The sequence below is a fragment of the Salmo salar genome, chromosome 24 (assembly GCF_965601325.2).
Source record: "Salmo salar chromosome 24, fSalSal1, whole genome shotgun sequence".
In the NCBI taxonomy this organism is placed as follows: Eukaryota; Metazoa; Chordata; class Actinopteri; order Salmoniformes; family Salmonidae; genus Salmo; species Salmo salar.
Genome location: NC_138314.1, coordinates 9,462,723 through 9,476,532, shown reverse-complemented (window position 1 = coordinate 9,476,532; position 13,810 = coordinate 9,462,723). Strand labels below are relative to the sequence as shown.

At 46.5% G+C, this 13,810-nt stretch overlaps 1 protein-coding gene across 2 annotated transcripts in view; it reads right to left on the bottom strand.

Moving 5' to 3' along the window:
- dock8 (dedicator of cytokinesis 8) overlaps nucleotides 1-13,810 on the bottom strand; it is a 91,481-nt gene that overhangs the window by 35,173 nt on the left and 42,498 nt on the right. For both annotated transcript variants that reach the window (XM_045707154.2, XM_045707155.2), the window contains exons 9-21: nucleotides 10,823-10,972; nucleotides 9,730-9,810; nucleotides 9,472-9,631; nucleotides 9,173-9,306; nucleotides 8,368-8,461; nucleotides 7,952-8,114; nucleotides 5,129-5,246; nucleotides 4,884-4,954; nucleotides 4,640-4,784; nucleotides 3,977-4,078; nucleotides 3,628-3,723; nucleotides 3,312-3,546; nucleotides 2,626-2,790 (exon numbers count right to left, since the gene is read on the bottom strand). In XM_045707154.2, the coding sequence (XP_045563110.1) occupies nucleotides 2,626-2,790; nucleotides 3,312-3,546; nucleotides 3,628-3,723; nucleotides 3,977-4,078; nucleotides 4,640-4,784; nucleotides 4,884-4,954; nucleotides 5,129-5,246; nucleotides 7,952-8,114; nucleotides 8,368-8,461; nucleotides 9,173-9,306; nucleotides 9,472-9,631; nucleotides 9,730-9,810; nucleotides 10,823-10,972 (1,714 nt within the window). The remainder of the gene's footprint in view (nucleotides 1-2,625; nucleotides 2,791-3,311; nucleotides 3,547-3,627; nucleotides 3,724-3,976; nucleotides 4,079-4,639; nucleotides 4,785-4,883; nucleotides 4,955-5,128; nucleotides 5,247-7,951; nucleotides 8,115-8,367; nucleotides 8,462-9,172; nucleotides 9,307-9,471; nucleotides 9,632-9,729; nucleotides 9,811-10,822; nucleotides 10,973-13,810) is intronic.

Here is a 13,810-nt window from a genome sequence, read left to right as displayed (position 1 = left end):
GCCTGCACACTGAGCCTGCACACTGAGCCTGCACACTGAGCCTGCACACTGAACCTGCACACTGAACCTGCACACTGAACCTAAACATCTATACAGGGCTGGGGAGGTTTGGAGGTGGGGAGTGGAGTGGGAGGTTTATCGGGGGGGGGGGTTGTTGGTCTGGCGGTTGGGAGTTTGGGCCTGTGGCCAAGAGGTCATTCAGGTCCCCGATTATTTGACTTGGTGGGAGATCTGTCAATGTGCCCCTGGGCGGGGCGCTTGACCCAGGTTGCTCCTGTGGGTCGCTCTGGATAGGAGTGTCTGCTAGATGACTGAATGTAATGTTGAGCGGCTTCACTGCAAGTAAGAGGAAGTAAGAATCAAGTGCGAGGAGGGGATGCGAGAGGGGGTGTTGTGGGATTATTTAAGATACTCTTTGAAGAGGTACGGTTTCAGATATTTTCAGAAGATGGGCAGGGACTCTGCTGTCCTAGCTTCAAGGGAAAGCTGGTTCCACCATTGGGGTACCAGGACAGAGAAGAGTTTGGACTGGGCTGAGCTGGAGCTGCCCTCCCGTAGGGCTGGGAGGGCCAAGAGACCAGAGGTTGCAGAACGGAGTAGTTGGTTTGGGGTGTAGGGTTTGAGAATGAGCCTGAAGATAGGAAGTATCATGGTCTTGTAGTGAATCCGAGCTTTGACTGGAAGCCAGTGGAGTGTACGGAGGACCGGGGTGACATGGGAGAATTTGGGAAGGTTGAACACCAGGCGGGGTGCAGCATTCTGAATTAGATGCAGTGGTTTGATGGCACCAGCGGGGAGCCCAACCAACAGCGAGTTGCAGTAGTCCAGGCGGAAAGATGATAAGTGCCTGGATTAGGACCGGCGTCGCTTCCTGTGTGAGGTAGGGTCGTACTCTACAGATGTTGTAGAGCATGAACCTGCGGTAGCAAGTCACTGCTTTGATGTTTGTAGAGAACAACAGGGTCACGCCAAGGTTCTTTGCATTCTGGGACGGGGACACCATGGAGTTGTCAACTGTGATGACGTTTTGGCAGTGCGGACAGCCTCCAGGACACAAAGAAGAGCAGTCTCGGCTGAGATGTTCTGAAGCCTGACTAGTTAGGGTCAAAAAGATGGTTCTGAGAGAGATAGTGTGAGAGTGGGTCAGAGACAGCAAGTGTTTTGGAAAGAAAAGAAAGAAGGGTCTGTAGTTTTTGACATCGAGTGTTGGTTTCCTGAGGAGGGGAGCGATTCTGGACATTTTTAAGTCAGTGGTCTGGAAAGTGAGGAGGTCTCCAGAGACGGTCTAGAGAAGGGAGGAGGTCTCCAGAGACGGTCTAGAGAAGGGAGGAGGTCTCCAGAGACGGTCTAGAGAAGGGAGGAGGTCTCCAGAGACGGTCTAGAGAAGGGAGGAGGTCTCCAGAGACGGTCTAGAGAAGGGAGGAGGTCTCCAGAGACGGTCTAGAGAAGGGAGGAGGGGATGAGGTCGAGCGAGCAGGTTGTCAGGTGGCTGAACCTCACTAGTTGCAGGATTTCATCTGGAGAGAGAGAGGGGAGAAAGAGGTCAAGGCGTAGGGTAGTGGGACCAGTGGATTCAATAAGCTGAGTGAACGAGGAGCGGATGTCGACAATCTTCTTTTTAAAGTGGCTGACAAAGTCATCTGCAGAGAGGGAGGAGTGGAGGATTAAGGAGGGAGGAGAAGGTGGAAAAGAGTTTCCTAGGGTTAGAGGCAGACGCTTGAAATCTAGCGCAATAGAACGTGCTTTTAGCAGCAGATACAGAGGAAGAGAAGGCAGTGAAAGGATAATAGGTCCTCCAGAAGTGAAGTTCTCCTCCATTGCCTCGTAATGAGTCACTCAGCCACAGAGCAGGAGGGGAGGGCCGAGAAGAAAGGGGAAAGTCATAGCATGCGTAAAGGGAGGTTAGTAGGATCGAAGAGGCAGAAGGATTTAGCAGGAGAGAGAGAGAGAGAGAGAGAGAGAGAGCAGAAATTCCACATGGGTTGTGCGCGCAGGGTACACCAAATTAGAAGGGTTGCAGCCAAGGGGTTGGGGAGCGTCTGTAAAGCCTAAAGGGGTTGGGGAGCGTCTGTAAAGCCTAAAGGGGTTGGGGAGCGTCTGTAAAGCCTAAAGGGGTTGGGGAGCGTCTGTAAAGCCTACAGGGGTTGGGGAGCGTCTGTAAAGCCTAAAGGGGTTGGGGAGCGTCTGTAAAGCCTAAAGGGGTTGGGGAGCGTCTGTAAAGCCTAAAGGGGTTGGGGAGCGTCTGTAAAGCCTAAAGGGGTTGGGGAGCGTCTGTAAAGCCTAAAGGGGTTGGGGAGCGTCTGTAAAGCCTAAAGGGGTTGGGGAGCGTCTGTAAAGCCTACAGGGAGAGGAGCAAACTGGGATAGAAAACACACACATAGTTGCCATAGCTACAACAGAGCAAAATGAGATAATCTGAAAAGAACTAGGTAAAATACTATAGCAATGTATTGGTGTAATTACATAGTTCCCCTTCATTTAAATGATTACTGTTTCATGTATCTTATCTGCAGTTACTGTGTTCAGCGAAGCGTATTCTAGTAGTGCTCATGAGGCAAATTTCATATAAAGTGACGTCCAGTCTCTTACTCCCATCACCACGACAACGTGTCTGGTGGTACCTACCTGTGTTGAGGAGATCCCGGGGAGAGTCGGCCAGGCGGAACACCCAGTACAGGTATGTTGCTAGGAGACCGTTCCTACCCTGCTGGTCCCTGGCCAGCTCCTGGCTGTTGTGGAGACTGTTGACGATGGACACCACCGACTCAAAAGCTATCTGGGCTAGGTTGGCTAGGAAATAAATACATGCACACACACAGTTAACACAACACAGGTCAAACACATCAGGTAAACTCTCCCACTTCCTGTCTGTCCTTCCAGTGGAGTGCCTGTCTTGCTCTAGCCATCTGCCTGAAAGCCCAGGATGCTGACGTCCTCTTAGTTATCTGTCTGAAAACCCAGGTGACATCCCCTATGTACCCGTCTGTCTGAAAGCCCAGGACAGTGACGTCCCCCTGGGTGCCTGTCTGTCTGAAAACCCAGGTGACATCCCCTAGGTACCCGTCTGTGTGAAAGCCCAGGACAGTGACGTCCCCCTGGGTGCCTGTCTGTCTGAAAACCCAGGTGACATCCCCTAGGTACCCGTCTGTGTGAAAGCCCAGGACAGTGACGTCCCCCTGGGTGCCTGTCTGTCTGAAAACCCAGGTGACATCCCCTAGGTACCCGTCTGTGTGAAAGCCCAGGACAGTGACGTCCCCCTGGGTGCCTGTCTGTCTGAAAGCCCTAGGTGACCTCTCCCTATATATAGGTACCTATCTGTCCAGCGATGACCATGGGCTGCATGATGAGGGTGAAGAGTTGATCTAAGACCAGGTGGAGGTAGAGGACCAGAGGTTCCAGTCTGGAGGAGGGCAGGGAGATGATGCTCAGCTTCAGCTCGTGCTCCAGCTTGTTCTCCGGAATCTTCTCTTCCCGAACCCGGAGTGGGAACGTCGCTCCGCCCTCCAGGGCATGGCACAACGTGAAGAAACGCTCCAAGTGGTTATCCTTGGGTGGGGAAGGGGTTAAAAAATATAACATTTTCTTGTGTGTGTGTGTGCATGTGTGCGCGTGTGTGTATAGACTCACCTGTGTGTGTACAGAAGACACAGCCTGTATCTCCAGGTTGAACACTCCTTTGTGGCTCTCCATCCACTTGACTGGAGGGACCTGAGGGGGAATTTTCTGCAGAGAGAGAAAGAGAGTTTGACATATTAACTCATTCTGAGCCTACTCATAAGCCTTGCGCTTCAACAAAAAAAAATATATATAATTTGTATGGCCATCTAAACCCAATCAATAAAACAGTAAATCAATCAATAAATGGCAAATAAGCACCTTCTATCCACAAGGGGGAGCCACTCCTCTTCACATTCTACTGATACAATTTAAAAAAAACTGTTGTCTGGAGAATTGAAATGGACAAATTAATGGTTACCTCAGGTGAGTGCAGTGAGTAGTTGACAGGCAGTCTGTCCAGGGCGATGGGAAGGCAGTACTGACCAGTCTGTAATCTGTCACAACTCAGTATAGGCAGCCACTACAGTACACAGAGGGATAGACAGTACATCAGCTAGCAGCACACACTGACTACTGACAGACACTATGGACACCCACGTACAGGAGCTAGACCATCTACATAACATTGAGGAGTTTCACTTGCTAAACATCTTCTAAGTATATTGATCATACATAAACATGAATGTGTGCGTCGCCATGTTCAGTAGAGTAGCTGCATGTTCATGTAAGACCACGTGAAACCAGTGTGATCCAGATCAGATGAGACCAGGGACCGTATTTATAAAGGCTGTGTTTACACAGGCAGCCTAATTCTGATCTTTTGCCAATAATGGGTCTCGTGACCAATCAGATCCGATCTTTTGCCCATAAGTGGGCAAAAGATCAGAATTGAGCTGCCTGTGTAAACGCAGCCATTACGTCTCAGAGTAGGAGTGCTGCTCTAGGATCAGTTTTGCCTTTTCGATCACAATGAATACGATTACATGGACAGGGGAGAGCTGATCCTAGATCAGCACACCTACTGTGAGGCACTTTATGACTATAGGCCCGGGTGAGACCAGGCGTGAGGGGTCAGACTTACAGAGAATCCTATGAACGTCTCACTGGTGGCTGTCTGGTTCTGTTTCTGTTGACAGCTGATATGGTAGAAGGTAAACAAAAGGTGGTGTCTCTCAGTCAGCCTGGCAGGCAGAGCTATCTTCACCTCCTCATAGAAGTCTGGAGACCTGAGTCCCAGTCACACAGAAAAAAATGAAGCTTATTATATTAGAAAATGTAATATGCATATCATGCAGTAGTTGTATTATTAGTATCTATCCACTTGCTTGTTATGGTACGTGACTGGGGTGTATACTTCTTGCACAAACTCGGGACCATTTGATTTTCCAAAAATGACCTAGGAGGAAAAAGAAAGCAGAGTAAAATCGATAAAACCCCCCCAAAAAAAATGTCACAGCGACCTAGGTGAACGTTCTGTATGAGCATTGTGTGTGTGTGTGTGTGTGTGTGTGTGTGTGTGTGTGTGTGTGTGTGTGTGTGTGTGTGTGTGTGTGTGTGTGTGCAAACTCACAGGCAGCACACAGCTCGGGTCTTCTCCACTCATAAACTGGATTTTAATGGTGATGTTCCTTGCTGAAGTCAGCCTGTTGACAAAGTTGAGCCGCTGGGGGTACACATAGAACAGGTTCCTGGAGAGAGGGACAGAGAGAGAGAGATAGAGAGAGCGAGATATGAAGGGAGAGAGAGATAGAGATTTGTCACAGTACATCCTCATGATGGAAGGGATGGTGTGGTCATTTGAGAATAACAGTTCCAGGAAAAACGCTGGGGATATGCCAACTATCTCTCCTTCCTCCCACCTGTTCACTTCCCTTCACTGATTCAAAAGGAAATAACTGGTATAAGAAATAGGGAAACTCCCACTAGCCCATGCCTCCACTAATCCAATTATTTTAGATTTGTGGGAACTAGTGAGTAAATGCACACTTCAGGAGAAAGGATATATTAAATGGGATGCAGCCCAAGCCATACTTGTAGCCTGTGAAATGGTCTGTGCTAGCCGGGATCCTTGGGACGTCCCTACCTCAATGAAGTTGAAATTTCAAATGGTTAGGGTTAAAGTTACGATTAGGTTATGGTTACGTTTAGGGTAGGGTAGGGGTTAAGGTTAGGATTATGGTTTAGGGTAGGGACGTCCCAAAGATCTCGAATAGCACAGACCCCTGTTAAATGCTAGTGCATTCGGTCAGGTCAGGTGGTCAGGAAAAACCCATAGGGCATGTGCAGCGCTCCTACCTCAGAGTTAAGACAGCCTGAGCCTGCACATCAATACTGGACCACTAGATGGCACTCTGTGGAGCTAAGTAAGAAATGCATGATATTGCACAATACACGGCATCAAAAACAACATAACAAATGTGGTCATCTGTCCTGAGACAGGAGACACACGCTTAGGGTGTGTCCCAAATGGCACCCTATTCCCTATATAATGCCCTACTTTTGACCACTGCCCTATGGGGAATAGGGCGCCATTTGTAGCGCAAAGAGGAGGAAGGAGTGAAGTGTTGACAGCACTGGGGGTTGTCTCAGGTCAGACTCTTGGTAGGAGTGTTTACAACGTTGATGGAAACTATGAGGCCTGAAGCTGCGTGCTCATTGTGCTGTGGTCAGTACAATCACACCTGGAGACTGACTGTCTAACATGTGTAAAGCTCACATGAAGGGAATGTACACATGGTGGTAAGAATGGAGACAGTGAATACACTGTTAGGGGTAGTAAGTAATGGACCAACAGTGCTTGAAGCTATACTACATGACCAAAAGTATGTGGACACCTGCTCGTCAAACATCTCATTCCAAAATCATGGGCATTGATATGGAGTTGGTCCCACCTTTGCTGCTACAACAACCACTACTCTTCTAGGAAGGCTTTCCACGAGATGATGGAATATTGCTGCGGGGACTTGCTTTCATGCAGCCACAAGAGCGTTAGTGAGGTCGGGCACTGATGTTGGGCGATTAGGCATGGCCCGCAGTCAGCGTTCCAATTCATCCCAAAGGTGTTCGATGGGGTTGAGGTCAGGGCTCTGTGCAGGCTAGTCAAGTTCTTCCACAACGATCTCACCAAACCATTTCTGTATGGACCTAACTTTGTGCACAGCGGCATTGTCATGCTAAAACAGGAAAGGGTCTTCCCCAAACTGTTGCCACAAAGTTGGAAGCACAGAATTGTCTAGAATGTCATAGTATGCTGCTGCGTTAAGATTTCCCTTCACTGGAACTAAGGGGCCTATCCCGAACCATGAAAAACAGCCCCAGACCATTATTCCTCCTCCACCAAACTTTACAGTTGGCACAATGCATTTGGGCAGGAAGCGTTCTCCTGACATCCGCCAAACCCAGATTAGTCCATTGGACTGCCAGATGGTGAAGCGTGATTCATCCCTCCAGAGAACGTGTTTCCACTGCTCCAGAGTCCAATTGCGGCAAGCTTTACACCACTCCAGCCAACGCTTGGAATTTCACATGGTGATCTTAGGCTTGTGTGCGGCTGCTCGGCTATGGAAACCCATTTCATGAAGCTCCCGATAAACAGTTCTTGTTCATGTTGCTTCCAGAGGCAGTTTGGAACTCGGTATTGAGTGTTCCATCCGAGGACAGAAGATTTTTACGGGCTATGTGCTTCAGCACTCGGCGGTCCGGTTCTGTGAGCTTGTGTGGCCTACCACTTCACGGCTGAGCCATTGTTGCTTCTAGATGTTTCCACTTCACAATAACAGCCCTTACAGTTGACCAACGCAGCTCTAGCAGGGCAGAAATTTGACAAACTGACTTGTTGGAAAGGTGGCATCCTATGACGGTGCCACGTTGAAAGTCACTGAGCTCTTCAGTACGGGCCATTCTACTGCCAATGTTTGGCTATGGAGATTGCATGGCTGTGTGCTCGATTTTATACACCTGTCAGCAACGGGTGTGGCTGAAATAGCCGAATCCACTAATTTGAAGGGGTGTCCACATACAGTACTTTTGTATATATAGTGTTTGTTCTTTGGTAAATACATTCTGTCTAACTCGCTAAAAGCTATATCCACCAACAATGAAGTGATGAAATGAGCTTTGAGGAGAACATGCAGAATATGCAATATTGGAAAATGTGTTTCAAGACACATCTCACATGTAAAAGTCATTTCCTCCTACAGAGCAGAGAGGATGCAGTGAGTGAACTAACCTGTAAATGCTGTCATGAACTGTGTGTGTTTGCCTGTGTGCGCGTGTGTGTGCATGCCTGTGTGTGTTTTGTATGCATGGACTGGTGTGTGTGTGTGTGTGTGTGTGTGTGTGTGTGTGTGTGTGTGTGTGTGTGTGTGTGTGTGTGTGTGTGGTGGGGGCTCACCTGTAAGTGCTGTGTGGAACATAGACCTCGCTGGAAGGGAACTCCAACACCTCTTTGATAGGTCTCAGGTTCTTCTCAGCCACTGGTTTGACTGGGATCAGCTCAGCAGAGAGACATGCCATTGGGTTGTCATGGACCGGGGTCACATCCAGTTTAATCATACCTTAACATGGACCATGTCCGAAATAAGTCAAACACAGCCTCAAACTACGTGAATTCTTCAGAGAGAGATTTCAAAGTAGGTCACACGTAAAGGAAAGTTGCAGTCCCACTTGGACACATAAACCCAGGCATAACATTTACACACAACTTGCTCTTAGAAATCGTACATTATAGTCACGTGTTGTTGGGTGGAATGGAGTGAAACAGCATACACAGATAGCCAGGTCTTTCTGTGTGGTTGAACGGAGGATTACCTGATATGGTTTTAATTCTTCTGTGCAGGGATGAGAACTTCTTGATGTCTGCCAGGAACTTGAACAAGTCCTCGTCACTCAGACGGTCCCCTTCCTGAAACACAGCAGGATCCTAGTTCAGTCAAATACACATGGGTTTGTGTTCATCTGTAGAAAAAGTGGAGCCCAAAAGCATTCACTATGTGCTAAAAACAACAACGTCGGACTTTCTGGGCTGAAGAGGTGTGGTGGGGATGATGTACCGTCTCAGAGTTAAACAGTGTGAAGATGCATTTGTTGCACAGCAGACCTCCTTCATCTTTTCCAACTAAACATACTGTAAGAAAGTGACAAATACTTGAGGCACATATTGAGGGGTGCAACTAAGAGTTTCTGCGGCACAAATTCTTGGGCTTATCCCCAGATGATAGTAGGATGGAAAAATGCACCCTTGCTGTGCGATGCTATTCCATGCATGTCTGCTATGTGGATTGTGTCCTTTTTTTCCTCAACATTATAATTATTTCTCAATACTGATGAAGGAGCAGCTCCTAGAGAATTATGACCATCTACGGCTGCAAATATTAGGGAGAATTTATGGTAAGTGTGTATGATATCTGGTTAGATATGGCCAGGCTTTACCACATGTATATCTGCTCTGTGGATTATGTGTGAAATGAAATCATTTCTTGTCTCGAGGTGACACCCACAACGTTGAGCATTCTTTGAGCATATCGGTGCTTATATCGCTGTATCAATGCTTATATTGTAGTGTGTGTGTGTGTGTGTGTGCTTGTATTGTTTTCTTTTGCGCATGTGTCCAGACCTGCTTGCAGAAGGTGTTGATGGTGATGGTAGCAGGTTTGAAGGCAGACATGTTACACTGGTCTTCCATGGTAGCGAACCTCTCAGAGTTCCTCCTGGGCAGCTGGCCTCTCTTATCCAGACTGCTGGATTTACCTGGACAGGGGAGGTGAACCATAACAAGCCCCTCAAGTTAGGTATAGAAAGGTAAACGTAAGGTATGATCCAACAAGCCTTGGACTCATCAGTTCAAGAGTAAACCAGCTTATCACACTCACACACAAAACAATTAAACAATCTCACACACACACACACACTGACCATTGAAGCTGTCAGAGTCGGTGCTGTCCCGGTCCAGTGTGGCGTTGCTGATGACGTTCATGATGTTGACCGTGGCCCAGGCGAAGGGCATACGGTAGCGACCCAGTCTCTGACAGAACGTCTCTGACTGGCTGCGCAGCTTCTCCAACTTCTCCTTATTCTGATCCAGGGAACCCCACATAACCACAATTACAACCTATAGCTGCTGTGTGTGTGTGTGTGTGTGTGTGTGTGACGCGCCTCCTCATGGCACTCTACCTTCGCTGAGTCACTCTCCTTCATAACCATGTATGGTTCAGCACAGTCACTGATCTCCCCCTGCTGCAACACCTTCTCTATCTGAAACACAGCCAGGACAAGCCAATACTGTACACAGGTGTCTGTGGTCAGTTACATACAGTACATTATCTTAACACACAGGGCCCAGTTTCCCCCATAGCGACGGAACTTAGGCTTACGAGTGTTTTAACAGTGCAATCTTTCCTACAAAACGCCCGAAGATGTAACATGCATTTCCCAAAACACCACACAAGAGAGACCGGTCGCTAAGTGTGTCGTTGGGAGCATGTGTCAAAACTGATAGGATCGAAAGGGAACGCTGCTCTCGGATCGGCTTTCTCCATTCAAATCTTTCCCTAACATTAGAATTATTTCACAATACTGACGACGGATCAGCTCCTAGATAGATATTACCACCTAAGGCTGCCAATGCACTAAATCACCAACTTGGCACATCATTGCGCACATGTTAGGCTAGACAAAAAAATTGGGACAAATTACAGACAGTAGCCTACAAGCAGCAAAATAGAACTCAATTGATTGGACATGAAATGTATTTCAATAAGATTGAAATAGGCCTATAGCTTACGGTTTATATTTGAATGCAGTAATCTCGGGTTTTCATTTTAAGCATATTTTTATACGTATCAACAGTCTACTTTGTTCTGATGTTATCGGTGGACACAGAGAGATGGATAAACCATGTGATTCCATGTTTAGCGGAGATATTGTGTGTTTAAAGTGACGTGGGAGGGCAAAAAAAGCATCTAACGATACTTAGCCGAGGCAGGTTTTAGATTACAGGTGTTTGTGGTTTTGGGAAACAGCGCAGAGATTTAATGATGCTCCTACAAAAGGTTCTAACAATGAACTTAATGAACCTTACAATTATTTTTGGAAACCGGGTCTAGAACGATAGAGGCACCATGGGAAATATGTGAGGAGGTAGATAGGTCTATAATGTTTACCTTAGTGACCAACAACTGTAGATCTGTGCACAGTATAGGTATGTGTATTACCTGAATGAGCAAGTACTGCAGATAGATGCAGGTGGATAAGATGCGTATCTTACCTTGATGACCAGGTAGATATCTGGGGAGGGGTATGTGATGGAGAAGATGGCTGCTCGGGAGAGGGTGGAGTGGTCCGTCTGTGGCGTGTGGGGTTTCAGGAACCCTTTAAACTGATCCGAGTTCAGATCACAGTAGAAGTTCTCGGATATCTGAGGAAGTCGAAACATAGAAGGTCAACGCTAGAGTTCACCTTAGTAGTGGATTGGACCAACTCGTTGCAAAAACGTTTTGCTACGGTGTGCCGTAATGAATGTGACCCGGTAGAGAAATGAGTATTGGGACAGGCCTTTTTCCCCCTCATTCTACATTCCAACTGGTTTCTGTCTCAGGCTTTTGACCATGTTATTTTTAGAGGTTGGGATCACACAGAGAGCTGTTGAACCCACTCCCTCACCCAGCAAAGAGCTCTACTATAAATCACCATCCTACTACAGATGCAGTCAAATACATTGGCACCCTTTCACTTTACAATAGAGCAGAATGTTCTGTTCTTTCTTTTCAAACCCATTTGAACGGCTATTTTTACCCTGTAGGCACCTGGGGCCTCATTTATACACTGTGCGTATGTAGAAAATATACCCCCCAAAAAGTGTGTGTGACACAGCATGAATGTATTTATTTATTTGTTTATTTGGATACCCAGTAGCTTTTGCAGAAGCATCAGCTACTCTACCTGGGGTCCACAAAAATATGAAACATGACAAGTAACAAAACACTGATAGACAAGGACAATCACACAAACACAACGCTATACAAACAATACAAAAAAAATACAAAAATTACAGCAAAAGATTAAAACATTCTGCCAACACAGTAAATAGACCGGTAGCTTATGTAACATTTTTAACAGAATGGGTAGGATACAGTATTGCTGTGCAATAGGAGTGCGACATCCTAAACCTATTTAATCTCAGAGTTTATGGCAGGACATAGAAACCCAATAATCTATTGATAAACTAAATATTGAACAACAATTCATTGTTGCATAGAAGTGTGGACTGCGCGCAGTTAGCCTACTTTTAAACAGTTTCGAAAATACAATCCATCTTGCAGAATGCGCGGACATGGCACTTGCTATATAGGCAGCTAAGAGTAGCAACGTGAAGGCTACTGTTCCTGCGCGTTCCACACACGCCTGCTAATGAGATCATGTTTGAAAAATTCACTGCAAAATATCAAAAGATTCTGCCCACACATCTACCGACAATGTGATCAAAATTGCCATTGCTCTTTCTTATAGAAACTGCCGTGGCCTTGTTCCAATAATCCCCAAAATACAGGGGGTTATTGTCACCATAAAAATTAATGGAGGGTGTTTTCCAAACTGAGTTTTAATACTCGTTCGCACACGCACGGTTTTACGACAGGTCCCATATTTAAAACGGGAAACATGCATAGGCCTACATGGAAGGCATGCGCTAAGTTCATAAATCTCAATATTTCTGTACATGCACAGACTTTTCAGAAAAAGAACATTCAGAAATGTCGTGTGAAATGTCGCTGGTTTACGCAATGGTTATAAAGGGCCCTGCATTTTACCACAGGTGAGATCAATTACACAGTAAACGAAAATCATTGCCTCCAACCAAATGAATGTGAATTGTGAATCATTTTGTCCAGGCCAGTCTGAGGTCCTGAGCTCTCTGGGAAAGTACTCAGACTCCTAGACTTTTTCCACCTTTTGTTGCGTTACAGCCTTATTCGAAAATTGATTAAATAGTTTTCCCCCCTCATCAATCTACACACAATATCCCATAATGACAAAGCAAAAACATGTTTTTAGAAATATTAGCAAAAAAAATTCAGATCCTTTACTAAGTACTTTGTTGAAGCACCTATTGGTAGCGATTACATCCTTGAGGCTTCTTGTGTATGACACTACAAGCTTGGCACTCTGCCGATCCTCTCAAGCTCTGTCAGGTTGAATGGGGAGCGTCATTGCACAGCTATTTTAAGGTCTCTCCAGAAATGTTTGACTGGGTTCAAGTCCAGGCTCTGGCTGGGCCACTCAAGGACATTCAGAGACTTGTCCCGAAACCCCTCCTGCGTTGTCTTGGCTGTGTGCTTAAGGTCGTTGTCCTGTTGGAAGGTGAACCTTCGCCCCAGTCTGAGGTCCTGAGCTCTCTGGAGGAGGTTTTCATCAAGGATCTCTCTGTACGTCGCTCCGTTCATCTTTCCCGACTAGTCTCCCAGTCCCTGCTGCTGAAAAACATCCCCACAGAATGATGCTGCCACCACCATGCTTCACCGTAGGGATGGTGCCAGGTTTCCTCCAGATGTGACACTTGGCATTCAGGCCAAAGAGTTCAATCTTGGTTTCATCAGACCAAAGAATCTTGTTTCTTATGGTCTGAGAGTCCTTTAGGTGCCTTTTGGCAAACTCTGGAGCGCTGTCAGAGTTACCATCAGGTTCTTGGTCACCTCTCTGACAAAGGCCCTTCTCCCCCGATTGCTCAGTTTGGCCGGGCGGCCAGCTCTAGGAAGAGTTCTGGTGGTTCCAAACTTCCTCCATTTAAGAATGAAGGAGGTCACCGTGTTCTTGGGGACCTTCAATGCTGCAGACATTTTTTTGGTACCCTTCCCCAGATCTGTGCCTCGACACAATCCTGTCTCAGAGCCCTAAGGACAATTCCTTCGACCTCATGGCTTGGTTTTTGCTCTGACATGCACTGTCAACTGTGGCACCTTATATAGACAAGTGTGTGCCTTTCCAAATCATGTCCAATCAATTGAATTTAGCACAGGTGGACTCTAATCAAGAAGGAGAAACATCTCAAGGATGATCAATGGAAACAGGATCTCATAGCAAAGGGTCTTATGTAAATAAGGGGGTCTGAATACTTTCCAGAATGCACTGTCTGACCATTTATGACTTTAAATCTACATTTCTGTTTTTATTTTGTTTTTCTTATTTGTCCTGTGCTGTTGTAAATCAAACAAATACACGTGTAATCACCCCCCAAAAAATTATTATTTAATTGTTTTAT